The sequence below is a fragment of the Pseudophryne corroboree genome, chromosome 4 (assembly GCF_028390025.1).
Source record: "Pseudophryne corroboree isolate aPseCor3 chromosome 4, aPseCor3.hap2, whole genome shotgun sequence".
In the NCBI taxonomy this organism is placed as follows: domain Eukaryota; kingdom Metazoa; phylum Chordata; class Amphibia; order Anura; family Myobatrachidae; genus Pseudophryne; species Pseudophryne corroboree.
In genome coordinates this window covers 179347795-179371592 of record NC_086447.1, presented here as the reverse complement: position 1 = coordinate 179371592, position 23798 = coordinate 179347795, and the positions used below count along the sequence as shown (strand labels likewise).

Sequence of the window (23798 nt, the reverse complement as noted above, 5' to 3'; positions counted from 1 at the left end):
TTATCTGTCCAGCTAGTGGAGCCCGATGCTGGTGTAAAAAATACGGGGGACCCCCTACTCTTTTTGTCCCCCGTATTTTTTGCACCAGCACCAGGCGCAGAGCCCGGTGCTGGTTTTAAAAATACGGGGGATCCCCTGTCAAATTTTTCCCCGCATTTTTAGAACCAGGACCAGCTCGAAGAGCCCGAGGCTGGTTATGCTTTGGAGGGGGGACCCCACGCCATTTTTTTCCTTGATTTTACCGTTCCAGCTATAAAAAAAATATATATATATTTTTAAAAATATATAAATAATACTTGTGCCTCCAAAAAAGACAAACCAAGTACCTAATCCCTTCTAATATAAATAGATATGCTATTACCAAAACAAAAAACACCAAAAAAAACATGTTTTAAATTTTTTTTTTATTGGTTTCACCCTCCAAAGTGTGGCGGATTGAAAATGACGAATTTACTGTCTAAAAGCACTGTTGTCGAATTTACAAACTTGAATTGAATACACTTTGGTCGAATTGCAGCACTTGTATCATTGCAGAAAAGTCGAATTTGACAAAAGTCGAATTTCAAAAAAGTTGAATTTTGAAAGTCCGTTTTTTTGACGGAAAGCACTAAATTGCATTGACGATTTTTTTTTTTTGGCGGAAAATTCCCGAAATTCGACAATTTCGGAAATTCGACCGCAATTGCATATACCCCTATAAATCACTGCAGAGCAGAAATCTCTGTAGATCAACATTGGAGACCATGGCTAGTAACTGTCAGTGCAGGTGCAGTGTGACAGTTGATCTGCCGACTCACTGCTCTTCAGTTGGAGCTGTGTCCATCTACGCATGGTAATCACTTTGGCAGTTCAGGTGCGATTTCATCGAACCTGAACTGCCGGTGCGATGCTGCGTCGCGTGTCATCGCACAAGTGTATGGGCACCATATGAACAGTCAAAGCGCCTCCCAAGCAATGTTATTGCAAAATGTCTGTCGGAGGAAGGAATGGTATAACCATAATGTGGTCTCTTACCAAATCTTCACGTTATGGGAAAGGGGTGCAGAAAGAAAGCTTGCACAAAGTCTGGTTAAGAGATTGTCAGAAACTATGCAGGAGAAAGTCACACACAGTGCAGGAAGCTCCTATAGTCTTAGATGAAGACTGAACTTTATGGCCTCAGCACTGTGCTTTGTTTTATGGAAGCCTCTCATTAGCATGTAGCATGGCAGCAGGGACATAATGCTATGGTGATGCTTCTCTTCTGCTGGTAGAAGTTTGTTGCTTATATAAACTTGCAGCTAAAGCCATTACAACCTGTTAAATCCTACCTATTTGTACATGATAAAGTAAACGATTTGTTATTCTACAGTAGATAGTATTCGGTGGTAAGGATTCCGGAATGATAAATTCTATCTGTATATGTTGCAAGTGATCAGTCCTATATATATACATTGCCCTTCCCTAGGTATGCCGTTTCAACACTCGACTCCACTATGGACGGAACTCCAGATGACCTAACTGTAGTGGATGCAGCTTCACTTAGACGACAGGTACATTCTTACCATCATATAAGTAAACAATAATATATTTAACAAAATAATAATTCAGACTGTATGGTGAAGACTTATGTGATTTTCAAGTGTTCTTTGGGAACGGTTTAGTTTATGCGTTGGAACTGAGCTGTGACCTCTTTCATGAACCCCTCATCACAATATTTGTATGACCTGTGCATTTCTGAGGATAAGACTGACTCCCCTTTTGCTACAGGGCAAGTCCCACTTTTTTATGCAATATAATTTTTCGAATGGACACAGAAATATATTTATTTAAAAATCGGTAGAGAAGGTGCTCTGACGGTATTTACTACATTCCGTTCATGTAATTGGAAGCTTCAGCTTTGTGTTTGTTTTTGTGGTTTTTGTTTTTCTCTGACGTCCTAGTGGATGCTGGGACTCCGTCAGGACCATGGGGAATAGCGGCTCCGCAGGAGACAGGGCACAAAATTTAAAAGTTTGACCACTAGGTGGTGTGTACTGGCTCCTCCCCCCCATGACCCTCCTCCAAGCCTCAGTTAGGTTTTTGTGCCCGTCCGAGCAGGGTGCAATCTAGGTGGCTCTCCTAAAGAGCTGCTTAGAAAAAGTTATTAGGTTTTTTATTTTCAGTGAGTCCTGCTGGCAACAGGCTCACCGCAACGAGGGACTTAGGGGAGAAGAAGTGAACTCACCTGCGTGCAGGATGGATTTGCTTCTTAGGCTACTGGACACTAGCTCCAGAGGGACGATCACAGGTACAGCCTGGATGGGTCACCGGAGCCGCGCCGCCGACCCCCTTGCAGATGCCGAATAGAGAAGAGGTCCAGAAACCGGCGGCAGAAGACGTCTCAGTCTTCATGAGGTAGCGCACAGCACTGCAGCTGTGCGCCATTGCTCTCCGCACACTTCACACCAGCGGTCACTGAGGGTGCAGGGCGCTGGGGGGGGCGCCCTGGGCAGCAATGTAATATACCTATTCTGGCTAAAATATATCACATATAGCCCCTGGGGCTATATGGATGTATTTAACCCCTGCCAGGTTCCAAAAAAACCGGGAGAAGAAGCCCACCGAAAAGGGGGCGGGGCCTATTCTCCTCAGCACACAGCGCCATTTTCCTGCCCAGCTCCGCTGCGAGGAAGGCTCCCAGGACTCTCCCCTGCACTGCACTACAGAAACAGGGTAAAAACAGAGAGGGGGGGCACTTATTGGCGATATTTATAATATTGAGCTGCTATAAAGGGAACACACTTATTAAGGTTGTCCCTATATATATTTATAGCGCTTGGGTGTGTGCTGGCAAACTCTCCCTCTGTCTCCCCAAAGGGCTAGTGGGGTCCTGTCTTCTATCAGAGCATTCCCTGTGTGTCTGCTGTGTGTCGGTACGTGTGTGTCGACATGTATGAGGACGATGTTGGCGTGGAGGCGGAGCAATTGCCTGTAATGGTGATGTCACCCCCTAGGGAGTCGACACCAGAATGGATGGCTTTGTTTATGGAATTACGGGATAGTGTCAGCACGCTACAAAAGTCGGTTGACGACATAAGACAGCCGGCAAACCAGTTAGTACCTGTCCAGGCGTCTCAGACACCGTCAGGGGCTGTAAAACGCCCTTTACCTCAGTCGGTCGACACAGACACTGACACTGAATCCAGTGTCGACGGTGAAGAAACAAACGTATTTTCCAGTAGGGCCACACGTTATATGATCACGGCAATGAAGGAGGCTTTGCATATCTCTGATACTGCAAGTACCACAAAAAGGGGTATTATGTGGGGTGTGAAAAAACTACCGATAGTTTTTCCTGAATCAGAGGAACTGAATGAAGTGTGTGATGAAGCTTACCCCAGATAGAAAACTGCTAATTTCAAAGAAGTTATTGGCATTATACCCATTCCCGCCAGAGGTTAGGGCGCGCTGGGAAACACCTCCTAGGGTGGATAAGGCGCTCACACGCTTATCAAAGCAAGTGGCGTTACCGTCTCCTGATACGGCCGCCCTCAAGGATCCAGCTGATAGGAGGCTGGAGAATACATTAAAAAGTATATACACACATACGGGTGTTATACTGAGACCAGCAATCGCCTCAGCCTGGATGTGCAGTGCTGGCGTGGCTTGGTCGGAGTCACTGTCTGAAAATATTGATACCCTGGATAGGGACAGTATTTTACTGACTATAGAGCAGTTAAAGGATGCATTTCTTTATATGCGAGATACACAGAGAGATATTTGCACTCTGGCATCAAGAGTAAGTGCGATGTCCATATCTGCCAGAAGAAGTTTATGGACGCGCCAGTGGTCAGGTGATGCGGATTCCAAACGACATATGGAAGTATTGCCGTATAAGGGGGAGGAATTATTTGGGGTCGGTCTATCGGATCTGGTGGCCACGGCAACGGCCGGAAAATCCACCTTTTTACCCCAGGTCACCTCCCAGCAGAAAAAGCCGCAGGCTTTTCAGCCGCAGTCCTTTCGTTCCTATAAGAACAAACGAGCAAAAGGACATTCCTATTTGCCCCGAGGCAAAGGAAAGGGTAAGAGACTGCAACAAGCAGCTCCTTCCCAGGAGCAGAAGCCCTCCCCGGCTTCTACAAAGGCGTCAGAATGACGCTGGGACCTTACAAGCAGACTCAGGGGCGGTGGGGGGTCGCCTCAAACATTTCAGCGCACAGTGGGCTCACTCGCAGGTGGACCCCTGGATCCTGCAGGTAGTATCTCAGGGTTACAGGTTGGAATTCGAGAAGTCCCCTCCTCGCCGTTTCCTAAAGTCTGCTTTGCCAACGTCTCCCTCCGACAGGGCGACGGTATTGGAGGCCATTCACAAGCTGTATTCTCAGCAGGTGATAGTCAAGGTACCCCTCCTACACCAAGGGTACCTCAGGTTAGTGGTCCAAAACTGTCGTCATCAGTTTCAGACGCTGCCGTTTGGATTGTCCACGGCACCCCGGGTCTTTACCAAGGTAATGGCCAAAATGATGATCCTTCTTCGAAGAGAAGGCATCTTAATTATCCCTTACTTGGACGATCTCCTGATAAGGGCAAGATCCAGAGAACAGCTGGAGGTCGGAGTAGCACTAACCCAAGTAGTGCTCCAACAACACGGGTGGATTCTGAATTTTCCAAAATCCCAACTGATCCCGACGACACGTCTGTTGTTCCTAGGGATGATTCTGGACACTGTTCAGAAAAAGGTATTTCTTCCGGAGGAGAAAGCCAGGGAGTTATCCGATCTAGTCAGGAACCTCCTAAAACCAGGAAAAGTATCTGTGCATCAATGCACAAGAGTCCTGGGAAAAATGGTAGCTTCTTACGAAGCGATTCCATTCGGCAGATTGCATGCACGAACTTTTCAGTGGGATCTGCTGGACAAATGGTCCGGATCGCATCTGCAGATGCATCAGCGGATAAAATTGTCCACAAGGACAAGAGTGTCTCTGCTATGGTGGTTGCAGAGTGCTCATCTGTTAGAGGGCCGCAGATTCGGCATACAGAACTGGGTCCTAGTGACCACGGATGCCAGCCTGAGAGGCTGGGGAGCGGTCACACAGGGAAGAAACTTCCAGGGCGTGTGGTCAAGCCTGGAGACGTCTCTTCACATAAATATACTGGAGCTAAGAGCAATCTACAATGCTCTAAGCCTGGCAAAACCTCTGCTTCAGGGTCAGCCGGTGTTGATTCAGTCGGACAACATCACGGCAGTCGCCCACGTAAACAGACAGGGCGGCACAAGAAGCAGGAGGGCAATGGCAGAAGCTGCAAGGATTCTCCGCTGGGCAGAAAATCATGTGTTAGCACTGTCAGCTGTGTTCATCCCGGGAGTGGACAACTGGGAAGCAGACTTCCTCAGCAGACACGATCTGCACCCGGGAGAGTGGGGACTTCATCCAGAAGTCTTCCACATGATTGTGGTCCATTGGGAAAGACCAATGGTGGACATGATGGTGTCCCGCCTCAACAAAAAACTGGACAGGTATTGCGCCAGGTCAAGAGACCCTCAGGCAATAGCTGTAGACGCTCTGGTAACACCATGGGTGTACCAGTCAGTGTATGTGTTTCCCCCTCTGCCTCTCATACCAAAAGTACTGAGAATTATACGGCAAAGGGGAGTAAGAACGATACTCGTGGCTCCGGATTGGCCAAGAAGAACTTGGTACCCGGAACTTCAGGAGATGCTCACGGAAGATCCGTGGCCTCTACCTCTAAGACGGGACCTGCTTCAGCAGGGACCGTGTCTATTCCAAGACTTACCGCGGCTGCGTTTGACGGCATGGCGGTTGAACGCCGAATCCTAAGGGAAAAAGGCATTCCGGAAGAGGTCATCCCTACCCTGGTAAAAGCCAGGAAGGAGGTGACTGCACAACATTATCACCGCATTTGGAGAAAATATGTTGCGTGGTGTGAGGCCAGGAAGGCCCCGACGGAGGAATTTCAACTGGGTCGATTCCTACATTTCCTGCAAACAGGATTGTCTATGGGCCTCAAATTAGGGTCCATTAAGGTTCAAATTTCGGCCCTGTCGATTTTCTTCCAGAAAGAATTGGCTTCAGTTCCTGAAGTCCAGACTTTTGTAAAAGGAGTACTACATATACAGCCCCCGGTTGTGCCCCCAGTGGCACCGTGGGATCTTAATGTAGTTTTGGATTTTCTCAAATCCCATTGGTTTGAGCCACTCAAATCGGTGGATTTGAAATATCTTACATGGAAAGTAACCATGCTACTGGCCCTGGCTTCAGCCAGGAGAGTGTCAGAATTGGCGGCTTTATTGTATAAAAGCCCATATCTGATTTTCCATTCGGACAGGGCAGAACTGCGGACGCGTCCTCACTTTCTGCCTAAGGTGGTTTCAGCGTTTCACCTGAACCAGCCTATTGTGGTGCCTGCGGCTACTAGCGATTTGGAGGATTCCAAGTTGCTGGACGTTGTCAGAGCATTGAAAATATATATTTCAAGGACGGCTGGAGTCAGAAAATCTGACTCGCTGTTTATACTGTATGCACCCAACAAGCTGGGTGCTCCTGCTTCTAAGCAGACGATTGCTCGTTGGATTTGTAGCACAATTCAACTTGCACATTCTGTGGCAGGCCTGCCACAGCCTAAATCTGTCAAGGCCCATTCCACAAGGAAGGTGGGCTCATCTTGGGCGGCTGCCCGAGGGGTCTCGGCATTACAACTCTGCCGAGCAGCTACGTGGTCAGGGGAGAACACGTTTGTAAAATTCTACAAATTTGATACCCTGGCTAAGGAGGACCTGGAGTTCTCTCATTCGGTGCTGCAGAGTCATCCGCACTCTCCCGCCCGTTTGGGAGCTTTGGTATAATCCCCATGGTCCTGACGGAGTCCCAGCATCCACTAGGACGTCAGAGAAAATAAGATTTTACTTACCGATAAATCTATTTCTCGTAGTCCGTAGTGGATGCTGGGCGCCCATCCCAAGTGCGGATTGTCTGCAATACTTGTACATAGTTATTGTTACAAAAAAATCGGGTTGTTATTGTTGTGAGCCGTCTGTTCAGAGGCTCCTACGTTTGTCATACTGTTAACTGGGTTCAGATCACAAGTTGTACGGTGTGATTGGTGTGGCTGGTATGAGTCTTACCCGGGATTCAAAATCCTTCCTTATTGTGTACGCTCGTCCGGGCACAGTATCCTAACTGAGGCTTGGAGGAGGGTCATGGGGGGAGGAGCCAGTACACACCACCTAGTGGTCAAACTTTTAAATTTTGTGCCCTGTCTCCTGCGGAGCCGCTATTCCCCATGGTCCTGACGGAGTCCCAGCATCCACTACGGACTACGAGAAATAGATTTATCGGTAAGTAAAATCTTATTTTTTTCTCTTAGGTCCTAGAGGATACTGGAGTCCACATTAGTACCATTGGGGTATAGACGGGTTCACTAGGAGCCATGGACACTTTAAGAAATTGATAATGTGGGCTGGCTCCTCCCTCTATGCCCCTCCTACCAGACTCAGTTTAGAAAATGTGCCCGGAGGATCCAGTCACGCTGAAGGAAGCTCCTGCAGAGTTTTCTGCATTTATCTTCTTTTTCTTTTTTTATTGTTTTCAGACAGGTCTGGTTGGCACTAGACTGCCTGCTTCGTGGGACTTAGGGGGGGGAACGGCCCAACCTCCCTAGGGTTAATGGTCCCGTTCCCTGCTGACAGGACACTGAGCTTCTGAGGGTCCTATTTGCAAGCCCCACCACACGGTGAGCGTACAGACCCGCAGCACGCCGCCACCCCTAACAGAGCCAGTAGTAAGAAGAGTGGTGAGTAGGTGGTCGGAGTCCCGATTAGTTTGTCGCTGGCTCTAATGGCGGCACAAGGGGTAGGAGCGCAGCGCTGACTAGCAGGCTGCGGCTCCCGGCTTCAGAGGCATACAGGGTGCTGTGTGTTCCGCTGTGAGGTGCGAGCTGAAGCCACTACAAACATATACCCACACTGCCAGCAATTCTACAGGGGTTTTAACCCATTGTAAAACAGAAATTACCTCAGCCAGTATTAAAAAAAAAAACGGAAGACCGCGCGCCATTAAGGGGGCAGGGGCTTCACTATGAGCGGATCCAGCAGCTCACCAGCACCATTTTCCCTCTGCAGCTATACACAGGCAGACTGGCAGGGAAGCGCAGCTCCTCCACAAGGACTCCAGAGCACCTCAGCGGTACCAGGGGGTCATAGCAAAGGGGGGGAGCAATATTTGGTGTACTAAACCCTATTAAGGGTACTTAGTTTGCGACCCAGCTGACCTTGTACTTTGGCTGTAGGGACGCTGTGTGGCTGGCTCAATTATACTCTGTCTCCCCCTAGAGGGCTCCGTGTGGGTTGACTGTGTTTTACCCTATTTTCCTGTGTGTGTGTGTGTGTGTGTGTGTGTGTGTGTGTGTGTGTGTGTGTGTGTGTGCTCTTACTTTTACTATGTCAAAGGAGTGTGTATCATGCACAGCAGAGTGTTTTTCTCAGTCTGGGGGATCACTATCATGTACTCAGGATAGTACACATTCTCAGTCTAGTGGATCTGAACCAGTATGGTTATATTCATTAAAAGGGATGAGTTCAAATAAATTATCCAAAAATGAGACGGAGACGCAATACTTAAGGCAATCTGTTGATGACCTGATGAATAGAGATTCAGTGGTTACTCCAGCGTCTCAGAACTCTGACACAGAAGCGTACTCTGGCCCAAATCATGCCGGCTGATATCGATGATGATGTATCAGACCCAGAAGAGAGTGAGGTTGACTCGGGAGGGGGGATGCAGCTTTGTCAGAGGGAATACAGGCCCTGATAGAAGCTATTAGAGATGTCCTGCACATCCCTGACAAAGAGACAGAGGAAGATTAGAAATCTTATTTTAATGTAAAAAAGAAATCCTCAGCTACTTTCCCGGCATCTAAGGAATTAAATTCCCTCTTCGAAGAAACTTGAGTAAATCCTGACAAGAAGTTTCACATCCCAAAACGGTTACTCACATTCTTCCCGTTTCCTCAGGATGATAGGAAAAAATAAGAATTTACTTACCGATAATTCTATTTCTCGGAGTCCGTAGTGGATGCTGGGGTTCCTGAAAGGACCATGGGGAATAGCGGCTCCGCAGGAGACAGGGCACAAAAAGTAAAGCTTTAGGATCAGGTGGTGTGCACTGGCTCCTCCCCCTATGACCCTCCTCCAAGCCTCAGTTAGGATACTGTGCCCGGACGAGCGTACACAATAAGGAAGGATTTATGAATCCCGGGTAAGACTCATACCAGCCACACCAATCACACTGTACAACCTGTGATCTGAACCCAGTTAACAGTATGATAACAGCGGAGCCTCTGAAAGATGGCTCACAACAATAATAACCCGATTTTTGTAACTATGTACAAGTATTGCAGATAATCCGCACTTGGGATGGGCGCCCAGCATCCACTACGGACTCCGAGAAATAGAATTATCGGTAAGTAAATTCTTATTTTCTCTATCGTCCTAGTGGATGCTGGGGTTCCTGAAAGGACCATGGGGATTATACCAAAGCTCCCAAACGGGCGGGAGAGTGCGGATGACTCTGCAGCACCGAATGAGAGAACTCCAGGTCCTCCTTAGCCAGGTTATCAAATTTGTAGGATTTTACAAACGTGTTTGCCCCTGACTAAATAGCCGCTCGGCAAAGTTGTAAAGCCGAGACCCCTCGGGCAGCCGCCCAAGATGAGCCCACCTTCCTTGTGGAATGGGCATTTACATATTTTGGCTGTGGCAGGCCTGCCACAGAATGTGCAAGCTGAATTGTATTACACATCCAACTAGCAAAAGTCTGCTTAGAAGCAAGAGCACCCAGTTTGTTGGGTGCATACAGGATAACAGCAAGTCAGTTTTCCTGACTCCAGCCGTCCTGGAACCTATATTTTCAGGGCCCTGACCACATCTAGCAACTTGGAGTCCTCCAAGTCCCTAGTAGGCGCAAGACACCACAATAAGCTGGTTCAGGTGAAACACTGACACCACCTTAGGGAGAGAACTGGGGACGAGTCCGCAGCTCTGCCCTGTCCGAATGGACAAACAGATATGGGCTTTTTTGAGAAAAAAACCACCAATTTGACACTCGCCTGGTCCAGGCCAGGTCCAAGAGCATGTTCACTTTTCATGTGAGATGCTTCAAATCCACAGATTTGACTGGTTTTAAACCAATGTGTTTTGAGGAATCCCAGAACTACGTTGAGATCCCACAGTGCCACTGGAGGCACAAAAGGGGGTTGTATATGCAATACTCCCTTGACAAACTTCTGGACTTCAGGAACTGAAGCCAATTCTTTCTGGAAGAAAAATCGACAGGGCCGAAATTTGAACCTTAATGGACCCCAATTTGAGGCCCATAGACACTCCTGTTTGCAGGAAATGCAGGAATCGACCGAGTTGAAATTTCTTCGTGGGGCCTTCCTGGCCTCACACCACGCAACATATTTTCGCCACATGTGGTGATAATGTTGTGCGGTCACCTCCTTTCTGGCTTTGACCAGGGTAGGAATGACCTCTTCCTGAATGCCTTTTCCCTTAGGATCCGGCGTTCCACCGCCATGCCGTCAAACGCAGCTGCGGTAAGTCTTGGAACAGACATGGTACTTGCTGAAACAAGTCCCTTCTTAGCGGCAGAGGCCATAAGTCCTCTGTGAGCATCTCTTGAAGTTCCGGGTACCAAGTCCTTCTTGGCCAATCCGGAGCCATGAGTATAGTTCTTACTCCTCTACGTCTTATAATTCTCAGTACCTTAGGTATGAAAAGCAGAGGATGGAACACATACACCGACTGGTACACCCACGGTGTTACCAGAACGTCCACAGCTATTGCCTGAGGGTCTCTTAACCTGGCGCAATACCTGTCCCGTTTTTTGTTCAGACGGGACGCCATCATGTCCACCTTTGGTAATTCCCAACGGTTTACAATCATGTGGAAAACTTCCCCATGAAGTTCCCACTCTGCCGGGTGGAGGTCGTGCCTACTGAGGAAGTCTGCTTCCCAGTTTCCATTCCCGGAATGAAACACTGCTGACAGTGCTATCACATGATTTTCCGCCCAGCGAAAAGTCCTTGCAGTTTTTGCCACTGCCCTCCTGCTTCTTGTGCCGCCCTGTCTATTTACGTGGGCGACTGCCGTGATGTTTTATCCCACTGGATCAATACCGGCTGACCTTGAAGCAGAGGTCTTGCTAAGCTTAGAGCATTATAAATTTACCCTTAGCTATATTTATGTGGAGAAAAGTCTCCAGACTTGATCACACTCCCTGGAAATTTTTTCCTTGTGTGACTGCTCCCCAGCCTCTCGGGCTGGCCTCCGTGGTCACCAACATCCAAAACTGAATGCCGAATCTGCGTCCCTCTAGAAGATGAGCACTCTGTAACCACCACAGGAGAGACACCCTTGTCCTTGGATATAGGGTTATCCGCTGATGCATCTGAAGATGCGATCCGGACCATTTGTCCAGCAGATCCCACTGAAAAGTTCTTGCATGAAATCTGCCGACTGGAATTGCTTCGAAGGAAGTCACCATTTTTTTACCATGGCCCTTGTGCAATGATGCACTGATTTTAGGAGGTTCCTGACTAGCTCGGATAACTCCCTGGCTTTCTCTTCTGGGAGAAACACCTTTTTCTGGACTGTGTCCAGAATCATCCCTAAGCACAGGAGACTTGTTGTCGGGATCAGCTGCGATTTTGGAATATTTAGAATCCACCCCTGCTGTTGTAACAGTATCCGAGATAGTGCTACTCCGACCTCCAACTGTTCCCTGGACTTTGCCCTTATGAGGAGATCGTCCAAGTAAGGGATAATTAAGACGCCTTTTCTTCGAAGAAGAACCATCATTTCGGCCATTACCTTGGTAAAGACCCGGGGTGCCGTGGACAATTCAAACGGCAGCGTCTGAAACTGATAGTGACAGTTCTGTACCACGAACCTGAGGTACCCTTAGTGATAAGGGCAAATTTGGGACATGGAGGTAAGCATCCCTGATGTCTCGGGACACCATATAGTCCCCTTCTTCCCGGTTCGTTATCACTGCTCTGAGTGACTCCATCTTGATTTGAACCTTTGTAAGTGTTCAAATTTTTTTAGATTTAGAATAGGTCTCACCTAGCCTTCTGGCTTCAGTACCACAATATAGTGTGGAATAATACCCCTTTTCTTGTTGTAGGAGGGGTAATTTAATTATCACCTGCTGGGAATACAGCTCGTGAATTGTTTCCCATACTGCCTCCCTGTCGGAGGGAGACCTTGGTAAAGCAGACTTCAGGAGCCTGCGCAGGGGAAACGTCTCGACATTCCAATCTGTACCCCTGGGATACTACTTGTAGGATCCAGGGGTCCTGTACGGTCTCAGCGTCATGCTGAGAGCTTGTCAGAAGCGGTGGAACGCTTCTGTTCCTGGGAATGGGCTGCCTGCTGCAGTCTTCTTCCCTTTCCTCTATCCCTGGGCAGATATGACTCTTATAGGGACGAAAGGACTGAAGCTGAAAAGACGGTGTCTTTTTCTGCAGAGATGTGACTTAGGGTAAAAACGGTGGATTTTCCAGCAGTTGCCGTGGCCACCAGGTCCGATGGACCGACCCCAAATAACTCCTCTTCCTTTATACGGCAATACACCTTTGTGCCGTTTGGAATCTGCATCACCTGACCACTGTCGTGTCCATAAACATCTTCTGGCAGATATGGACATCGCACTTACTCTTGATGCCAGAGTGCAAATATCCCTCTGTGCATCTCGCATATATAGAAATGCATCCTTTAAATGCTCTATAGTCAATAAAATACTGTCCCTGTCAAGGGTATCAATATTTTTAGTCAGGGAATCCGACCAAGCCACCCCAGCTCTGCACATCCAGGCTGAGGCGATCGCTGGTCGCAGTATAACACCAGTATGTGTGTATATACTTTTTATGATATTTTCCAGCCTCCTGTCAGCTGGCTCCTTGAGGACGGCCCTATCTATAGACGGTACCGCCACTTGTTCTGATAAGCGTGTGAGCGCCTTATCCACCCTAAGGGGTGTTTCCCAACGCGCCCTAACTTCTGGCGGGAAAGGGTATACCGCCCATATTTTCTATCGGGGGGAACCCACGCATCATCACACACTTCATTTAATTTATCTGATTCAGGAAAAACTACGGTAGTTTTTTCACATCCCACATAATACCCTCTTTTGTGGTACTTGTAGTATCAGAAATATGTAACACCTCCTTCATTGCCCTTAACGTGTGGCCCTAATAAGGAATACGTTTGTTTATTCACCGTCGACACTGGATTCAGTGTCCCTGTCTGTGTCTGTGTCGACCGACTAAAGTAAACGGGCGTTTTAAAACCCCTGACGGTGTTTTTGAGACGTCTGGACCGGTACTAATTGTTTGTCGGCCGTCTCATGTCGTCAACCGACCTTGCCGCGTGTTGACATTATCACGTAATTCCCTAAATAAGCCATCCATTCCGGTGTCGACTCCCTAGAGAGTGACATCACCATTACAGGCAATTGCTCCGCCTCCTCACCAACATCGTCCTCATACATGTCGACACACACGTACCGACACACAGCACACACACAGGGAATGCTCTGATAGAGGACAGGACCTACTAGCCCTTTGGAGAGACAGAGGGAGAGTTTGCCAGCACACACCAAAAACGCTATAATTATATAGGGACAACCTTATATAAGTGTTTTCCCTTATAGCATCTTTTTTATATATTTTTAACGCCAAATTAGTGCCCCCCCTCTCTGTTTTAACCCTGTTTCTGTAGTGCAGTGCAGGGGAGAGCCTGGGAGCCTTCCCTCCAGCCTTTCTGTGAGGGAAAATGGCGCTGTGTGCTGAGGAGATAGGCCCCGCCCCTTTTTCGGCGGCCTCGTCTCCCGCTCTTAACGGATTCTGGCAGGGGTTAAATATCTCCATATAGCCCCCGGAGGCTATATGTGAGGTATTTTTAGCCAAAAATAGGTTTTCATTGCCTCCCAGGGCGCCCCCCTCCCAGCGCCCTGCACCCTCAGTGACTGCCGTGTGAAGTGTGCTGAGAGGAAATGGCGCACAGCTGCAGTGCTGTGCGCTACCTTAAGAAGACTGAGGAGTCTTCATGCCGCCGATTCTGGACCTTCTTCTTGTTTCAGCATCTGCAAGGGGGCCGGCGGCGAGGCTCCGGTGACCATCCAGGCTGTACCTGTGATCGTCCCTCTGGAGCTAATGTCCAGTAGCCAAAGAAGCCAATCCATCCTGCACGCAGGTGAGTTCACTTCTTCTCCCCTAAGTCCCTCGTTGCAGTGATCCTGTTGCCAGCAGGACTCACTGTAAAATAAAAAACCTAAGCTAAACTTTTCTAAGCAGCTCTTTAGGAGAGCCACCTAGATTGCACCCTTCTCGGCCGGGCACAAAAATCTAACTGAGGCTTGGAGGAGGGTCATAGAGGGAGGAGCCAGTGCACACCACCTGATCCTAAAGCTTTACTTTTTGTGCCCTGTCTCCTGCGGAGCCGCTATTCCCCATGGTCCTTTCAGGAACCCCAGCATCCACTAGGACGATAGAGAAAATGGGAAAACCCACCAATAGTTGACGCATCGTTTTCTAGGCTGTCACATAAGATAGTTTTACCTGTTCCTGGGGCAGCTTCTTTGAAGGATGCTGCAGACTGCAAGATTGAAACCACTCTCAAATTTCTGTACACAGCTGCTGGGGTGGCCCAGAGACCCACTATAGCTTGTGCATGGATCTCTGGGACCATTGCAAAATGGTCAGGTAATCTAATTGACTGGTTAGATTCCTTATCCAGGGGGAGATAATTTTACTCCTACAGCATATACAGGATTCTGCTAACTTTATGGTGGAGGCTATAAAGGAAATTGGTTTACTCAACACACGCACCACTGCCATGGCAGTGTCAGCACGCAGGGGCTTGTGGCTACGCCAGTGGACTGCGGACGCGGATTCCAGGAAAGGCGTGGAAAGCCTACCTTTCACAGGTGAAGCCTTTTTTGGAGATGAACTGGATACGTGGATATCCAAGGCTACGGCGGGTAAGTCTACATACCTTCCTTCCGCAGCTCCCCCGACTAGAAAATCCTACACTGCTCCAACTCTGCAGTCCTTTCGGACAGTGAAATTTCTAAACAAAACCAAAGGTTCTTCTACTGCCTTTAAAGGCAATAGAGGTAAACCCAGAAAACCAGCAACTGCAGGTTCACAGGAACAGAACCCCGGTTCTGCTTCCTCTAAGCCTTCAGCATGATGGTGGACCGCACTGCCTGGAAGACAGGCAAGTGGAAGCCCATCTGAGATTCTTCAGTCACATATGGGCAACGTCATGCCAGGATCCCTGGGTCAAAGATCTTATAGCCCAGGGCTACAGACTGGAGTTTCAGGAACTCCCACCTCACAGATTCTTCAAATCAGGCTTACCAGTTTCTCAAGAAGCAAGTTTGACTTTACAGGAAGCAATTCTGAAACTGGTACAGACTCAGGTCATTGTTCCATTTCCACTTCGACTACAAAATGAGGGTTATTATTCCAACCTGTTTGTAGTTCCGAAACCGGACGGTTCGGTAAGGCCCATTTTAAACCTCAACTCATTGAACCCGTACTTCAAGTTCAAGATGGAGTCTCTGAGACCGGTGATCTCGGGTCTGAAGGAGGGGGAATTCTTGGTGTCTCTGGATATCAAGGGTGTGTACCTTCATATTCCGATTTGGCCGCCTCATCAGGCTTATCTAAGATTTGCCTTACAGAACTGTCGCTACCAGTTCCAGGCCCTGCCATTTGGCCTCTCTACGGCACCGAGGATGTTCACCAAGGTAGTGGCAGAGATGATGTTTCTCCTCCGCAAACGGGGAGTGAACATAATACCGTACCTGGACGATCTGCTGATAAAGGCACCATCCAGGGAGAGGTTGTTAGTCAACATTGCTCTTTCAACCCGGCTACTCCAGGATCACGGGTGGATTTGAACCTACCAAAATCTCATCTGGAACCAACACAGAGGATTCCGTTCCTGGGGATTATATTGGATACGGAGGCGCCGAAGGTATGGAAAAGGCATTGGTGATCCAGTCGATGGTGCAGGATTTTCTAAGACAAACCCGGTCATCGGTGCATCTATGCATTCGCCTACTGGGAAAGATGGTAACCGCTTACGAGGCGCTGCAGTACTTTCACGCAAGGCCCTTCCAGCTGGATCTGTTGGACAAATGGTCTGGATCACATGCAACAGAGGATCCGTCTGTCGCCAAAAGCCAGGATTTCTCTCCTGTGGTGGCTTCAGACTTCTCACCTGACCTAGGGCCGAAGGTTCGGGATTCAAAATTGGATTCTGCTAACTACAGACGCAAGCCTCAGAGGTTGGAGAGCAGTCACCCAGAGGAAACGGTTCCAAGGAAAATGGTCATGTCAAGAAGCCATTCTTCCAATCAACATTCTGGAAATAAGGGCCATATAAAACGCCCTTCTACAGGCATTGCATCTTCTTCAAGATCAAGCCATTCAGGTTCAGTCGGACAATGTGACTGCAGTAACTTACATAAACCGACAGGGCGGAACGAAGATCAGGGCAGCAATGGCAGAGGTAACAAGGATTCTCCTCTGGGCAGAAAGACATGCTGTGGCGTTGTCCACGATCTTCATTCTGGGAGTAGACAACTGGGAAGCAGACTTCCTCAGCAGACATGACCTCCACCCAGGAGTGTGGGGCCTTCGGTGGGGAATGCCACAAATCGATACGATGGCCTCTCGTCTCAACAAGAAGCTCAAGCGGTATTGTTCCAGGTCAAGAGACCCACAAGCAGTGGCGGTGGACGCTCTGGTGACTCCTTCGGTCTACCAGATGGTGTACGTGTTTCCACCACTCCCATTGATCCCAAAGATTCTCAAAACAATAAAAAGGGAAAAGGTTCAAGCAATTCTCATTGCTCCGGACTGGCCAAGAAGGGTCTGGTATGCGGATGTACTGGAGCTGCTCCTAGGGGACCCGTGACCTCTACCTCTTCACGAGGACCTTCTCCAACATGGGCCGTTCGTCTATCAAGACTTATCACAGCTTCGTTTGACGGCATGGAGGTAGAGCGTCAAATTCTAGCCCAGAAAGGGATCCCAGATAGGGTTATTCCAACCCTGATCCAAGCCAGAAAGGGGGTAATGTCTAAACATTACCACCATATTTGGAAAAAATACGTCTCTTGGTGTGAGTACAGCAAAATTCCTGCGGTGGAATTTCAACTGGGACGTTTTCTTCTTTTTCTGTAGTCCGTTGTGGATGTGGGCCTACGTTTGGGCTCCAAAAGTCCAGATTTCGGCCTTATCCATTTTCTTCCAGAAAGAACTGGCTTCTCTCCCTGAGGTTAAGACATTTTTGAAGGGGGTTCGCACATCCAACCACCCTTTGTGCCTCCTACGGCACCTTGGGTTGGTTCAGCGGTTGCTGTTCCTGGTTTACTGTTTGGTTAGCTTGGCTTTCCTCTAGTTTGTGTGTTCTGGTTCGGAATCTCACCACTATCCTTTTATATCCTTCTCTCAAAGTATGTCCGTCTCCTCGGGCACAGTTTCCTAGACTGAGTCTGGTAGGTGGGGCATAGAGGGAGGAGCCAGCCCACACCTATCAAATTCTTAAAGTGCCCATGGCTGCTAGTGGACCCGTCTATTCCCCATGGTACTAATGTGGACCCCAGTATCCTCTAAGGACTATGAGAAAAAGATTTATCGGTAGGTAATTAAAATCCTATTTTTTTTTTGTCTACCCAGATAAGAGTTCCTCATTTGTTTCCTAATGTGTCCTGCCAGCCCTATAGCTGGGAGAGTTATTTCTTGTCACCACGTTTTGACAGTGTAAGCAATACCACTTACAAGCCACATTCTTTGATGAAGATATTGAGTTTGTGACTTCTGGTTCTCTCACTTGCACCTTGTTATAGATCATCTTCTCTTTATCATCTGATGTTCTATAATATGACAATTTACTGTATGAATACACAGATAATCAAGCTGAACAGACGCCTCCTACTTCTAGAAGAGGAAAACAAGGAGAGGGTAAAGCGAGAGATGGTCCTGTACTCCATCACTGTGGCCTTCTGGCTCTTTAACAGCTGGTTTTGGTTCAGACGTTAAGAACTCCACACATGTCCCCATGAGGGACTGTACAGAGACTTCCAATAAGACCCACCAAACCTTACAACACGACTGTCAATCGGTGGAGACCTGGGTCCAGAGCACAAAACCGCAGCCAGCAACTGATATCTAGGTGATGACAATACTCCACACCAATGTCCCTGGTCTTTCCTCTTCCACCAGCCGGGATGCAAAGAGTGCAGTCATTCCTGGCTGTGATTGGCTTAAAGTAAAATGTGTGTTTTCATTCACTACCTGCTCATATGGAATCTGTGCTGTCTTTCAGAACAAGGCTTCATTTCTTTTTCCTAAAGTGGTATGCCAGAATCATTCCTGACCTGCAAGAGTCATATGAACCTGTCCTATATGTTTCCATGATATGTTGGTGGGATGGGGTTGAGGTAACCGTAAGGCATTAGAGTGTTGAGGAGGCATAGGGAGATACATAGAAACTATCATTATGAAGTGTGGGGTCCTGTAAATATGTCCAAACTCTGCTGCTTATATCAAATCTAATTGCAGACATATTACCACTATGGACTAAAGGGAAATTAGTCCAAGGTTGTAGCACAGCCAATTTAACTCTCACATCCACAGGGACGGATGGACACTGGGTGGGTTGTGTTACAGTTACACACTTCTTAAAAATTTACCGTATTTATGGTGGAAAAAGTCAGCTGAGTACCACAGAATTGTATGTTTAATATTTGTAGTGCAATGTGTTATCTCAGTGTTGCACCTTGGGGGTAATTCCAAGTTGATCGCAGCAGGATTTTTGATAGCAATTGGGCAAAACCATGTGCACTGCAGGGGAGGCAGATATAACATTTGCAGAGAGAGTTAGATTTGGGTGGGTTATTTTATTTCTGTGCAGGGTAAATACTGGCTGCTTTATTTTTACACTGCAAATTTAGATTGCAGATTGAACACACCACACCCAAATCTAACTCTCTCTGCACATGTTATATCTGCCTCCCCTTCAGTGCACATGGTTTTGCCCAATTGCTAACAGAATTCCTGCTGCGATCAACTTGGAATTACCCCCCTTGTCCTTCCATGTGTGTATATCCGGATATGATTCAATTGTGTTGTGTGTTTATATCCGTTGGAAGACATGAAGAGCAAGGTGCAACTCCAGGTACCTAGGGCAGTGCACTGAGGGTAGCGCTAATTACAGAAGTCCTTATCAAACTTGTCCTTGGACTTTGCCAGACATGAGTTTTTCTTACCAATCTCCTAGCAGGGGCACAAGTTTCCTATTCATTGGCTCAGCTAATGTGGTACCTTCAGCTTTGCTCCTCAGAATTGACATGGTCTATTGACAGGGTCTGGGGACTGGTTCAAAGCAGCTATGCTGGAGCAAAGTCTAATGACCACCGTGTCTCACACAATGTGAGTTTCAGGCTATATCCCCAACATGCTATAGGCTGGCATATGTCCCTATTCAGTTGTGAAGAGTTTGCTAGCTCTAGGTTGTCTCTTCTCCAACGCTTCCTTCCTCTATAATAAATCTCTAACGCAGTATCCCACACCCAAAGGTACATCTTGTATAACCTGAACAAAATAGCAAACCCCAGGGTGCATTCATTAACGTGAAGTAAAGAAAAACGGGATGTTATTTGAGAGCTTCTTTACCATGAGTGTGGATGGGGTTCTCGGATATTTCTAAGACTGAATAAGGGTAAGTGTGCAGAGATAAATTGAGAGGTTTCGTTTAAAAAAATAAATAAATAAAAACCCACTTATTTTAGTGCTTATTTGTGAAGTTGTATAGTTAAGAGTATGTTAATTTGTGAATACAATTTTAAATGTATGACCAAACCCAACGTAAAACATTGGAAATGTTCATTATAAGGTGCACACTGTAGATGTCTGTTTTCTCTTAGCAATTGTCAACACATAATGCCCCTCAGTGGGCCATGGATTGGTGTGGGGTTGGATGGAGCGGTCCCTCAATTGGTGTGGGGTTGCACAGAGTGGGCCATGGATTGGGGTGAGGCGCCACTCCGTGAACCATGGATTAGTGTGGAATTGCACTTGAGTTCCTGGAGGATTCTGTAGAATTATTTTATGATTTATTTATCGCTTGAGTGTGTGCTTTTCTTCTTTTATGAAATGCATTTTCTTTATGTCTGGCTTGTGAACTATAGATCTAAAACAGCAAAGAATATGTAACTGTACAGAATACCAATAAAATAAAGAAACGGCTTGATTTTGTTTTTATTACAGAAGGGGTAGTATACATAATTGTGCGCAAAAACTATGGGACATACTGCAGTACACCTGGGTCACCTTTCCCAGTGAATAATTATGTATTTAGAGGCTTCTAAAAAGAAAATATGGGCAATTTTTCAGGGGATGTTCCATGAAAAGCAGAAAAATTGGTTAAATGATGTTGGACATGCATGTTGTATTGATGGGAAAGGGGTTTTTCAACTTACTAACAGGCATTACATGACCCTTGCAGCTTTCCATGCAGATATTATGTCGATGATGGTTTCAATTCATAAGACCAATCTCTGTCTCATGTCTTTAGAACTTTTCTGGACTCATTTTTTTTTTTTTTTTTGTAAGTGAGAAAATGTCTACCTAACAGGGTAGGCTTTATAGATCGGTGGGGTTTGGTGGTTGATTGGATACTCAAGGTACAGTAATGTGGAGCACATTGTTTTTATTGTAATTTACCAATAGTGCCCACATCCCTGGTGGGCTGCACTTTGGGGGCTATCCAGGATTGTTAGCTTTTTTTGGTTTGCTAACTAATGGGCAAAACCATGTGCACTGCAGGTGGGGTAGATGTAATGTGCAGAGAGATTTAGATTTGGGGGGGATGTTTCTGTGCAGGGTAAATGCTGGCTACTTTATTTTTAGACAATTTAGATTTCAGTTTGAACACACCCCACCCAAATCTAACTCTCTCTGCACATGTTACATCTGCCCCACCTGCAGTGCAATATGATGTTGCCCATTAGTGTGCCCTTTAGGCTTACTAACACACCTGAATAAGGCCCTTTTGTTTCTATTTCGTATGGTTTAGTATGCCACTAATAAATAAAAAATAATAATATATATATATACATATATATATATAGAACTCCAAAAAAGGCAGCGGCACTCGAGGATTTTGTAAATAGGAAAAATTGTATTCAAAGACAATTACATAAAGCCGACGTTTCGGGGCTCACATGCCCCTTTGTCAAGGTGTGTAACAAGAATGAAGTGTTCTAACGTACCTTATATCCCGGAGAAGCCCGCCAGTGCATTGTACGCGGCCGGAGACGTGACGAGTCCGTCTTGCTTCCGGTCGCGGCGTGATGACGTCATTGCTGACGCGTCAGTTGCGGTGGCAACCAGGACGCTGCTACTCAATGTGGAAAGCCATAACGTGACATATACAACGCCTATGACAGACGTGTATGTGGGTGGGCAGAGAAGTTGTGACCACATTACCATGGAGACCCTCCACCAATGAGAAACATGAGAAGGCAAAACAGATCTTAGATCGTGCTAAAGGAATATCAGGACCAGACAAAAATGGATACTGGTCACTCTGTGGCTCATTTGTAACAGGGATCGGGAAATAAAGTCTAAGGTCCGCTTCCGTGGCTGTCTAACAAACCTGATCCGACAGTCTCAGTTAAATGGCCCGGGTTTACACCCGTGTCGGTAATACCCTCAGTTGAAAGAGTATAACCGTGACCTATATAGCACATGCGTATAGGTCCCTGTTGGATAATGAATCCCAGAGCCAATCTCCATTGTGTCCGGTAAAAACCCCGAGTGTATTCCCCCTTGTTTATATATAAGGGATATGCATGCAGTCAAGGGTAGCACATACGAGGCGTCGGGAGAACTGGCAACAGGCAATCATGGGGATAATGGGGAAAGCAGGGGAAGGGAAGGAGAGGAGAGGGGGGGGGGGCGGGAACAGGGGGAGGAATGGGTGGAAAAAAGAAAAAAAAAGGGGGGGGGGCGAAAGAGGGGGTAGGAAGGAGGGGGAGGAAAGAACAAGGAAAAGAAAAAGGGCACAGGGCACGCGTACAGTCCATCACAGGCTCATGTGAAGATGTTCCAGGAAAACTTCTCGTTCAGTCCCCCAGGACTGATGGATCCTAATTCATAAATCCATTTGGACTCGATGTGAAGCAACTTGCGATCCCTATCCCCTCCTCGTATGTTTCGTGGTACATGGTCTATAATCTGGTGCTTGATATCGTTCAGTGAGTGGCCCATAAGTGCAAAGTGCCTTGCCACGGGCTGTTCAGAGGGCTTGCCCGTCAGTGCTTGCTTAATCGCGGACCTGTGGAGGGCCATCCTCTCTCTAAAAGTTCTAATGGATTTGCCCACGTACACCAGGTGGCATGGGCAGATAAGTATGTATACGATGTGCGTGGTCGTGCAGGTCACAACATGCCTAATTTGAAAAATCCTCTCCTTATGGGGATGTTTGAAGGTAGACCCTACTATCATGTTGTTACATGTGGTGCATTTAGGGCACCTGTAGCACCCTGGTGCTTTGGTGAGGAAGTTGGATGGCCTTTGTATCTCGTCCTGGAATCCCGTGATGTCCGAGTGCACAATGGTGTCCCTTATGCTCTTGCCTCTGGAGAAGCAAAGCATGGGACGTTTTTCTTTAAATACTGGAAGTTTTTTGTCTGAGGCCACTATGGGCCATAAGGCCCTTGCTGCTCTCTGGATCACCGGGCTGGCGGTGCTAAAGGTATTGACAAATGGGATAACAGCTTTGGTTTTCCGCGACGCCGGTCTCAATAAGGTTTCTCTGGGAATGTCCATGACCTCTTTTTTTCTGCAATTGCAACTTGCGGTGGTCATATCCTCGTTGGGCAAACTTGTCTACCATATTATCTAGTTCTTGATCCAAACTGGATCGGTCGCTGATGATCCTGGAGGCCCTTATCATTTGCGATCTAGGGAGTCCATCCTTGAGGGGTCTCGGGTGATGGCTGTTGGCCCTCAATAGGACGTTCTTGTCCGTTGGTTTTGAATATAGGCTGGTGTTTAATATGCCGTCCTTGATTGTTATCCTTACGTCCAGGTAGTTGAGGGACTCCCTACTAGTAGTGTAGGTGTATTTGATGGTAGAGGGTCTCTTGTTTGCATCCTCCATGAGTTGTTCAAACTTTTTGGTTTCTCCTGTCCAGAGTAAGAACAAATCGTCTATATATCTGACGAACATCAAGATATGTTGAGCTATAGCTCTGTCGTCAAAAAACACTGTCTGCTCCTCTTGAAACATAAAGACGTTGGCGAACGATGGGGAGACATTGCTCCCCATCGCACACCCGGTCCTCTGTCGAAAGAATCTGCCGTTGAACATGAAATAATTTCTCTCCAGTGTCAACGTAAGGAGTTGCATGAAGAGACCAATGTCAAGGGCTTCCATCTTCTCTTTCACTAAAAACTCTTTCATCACCTGTAGGCCTTCTGCGTGCGGGATGCTCGTGTATAGACTCTTAACGTCTATCACGCACATTAAAGTCTCTGAGGGAACCTGCCCTATGTCGTTGATACGCTCTAAGAAGCTGGTGGTGTCCTTGATGTAATTATGGTGCTTGACAATCAGCGGTTGCAGGATCCCATCAAGGAATATCGAGATAGGTTGAAAGATGGAGTCCCTTGCAGCGATTATCGGTCTGCCCGGTGGTGATGTTGCACTCTTGTGGATCTTGGGTACC

At 47.3% G+C, this 23798-nt stretch overlaps 1 protein-coding gene across 6 annotated transcripts in view; it reads left to right on the top strand.

Moving 5' to 3' along the window:
• The window catches only part of MFF (mitochondrial fission factor), a 72199-nt gene extending 51890 nt beyond the window's left edge, over positions 1 to 20309 (top strand). For all 6 annotated transcript variants that reach the window (XM_063915598.1, XM_063915599.1, XM_063915597.1 and 3 more), the window contains 2 exons: positions 1448 to 1532; positions 17971 to 20309. In XM_063915598.1, the coding sequence (XP_063771668.1) occupies positions 1448 to 1532; positions 17971 to 18102 (217 nt within the window). In that variant the 3' untranslated portion in view covers positions 18103 to 20309. The remainder of the gene's footprint in view (positions 1 to 1447; positions 1533 to 17970) is intronic.
• The last annotated feature ends 3489 nt before the right edge of the window (positions 20310 to 23798 follow it).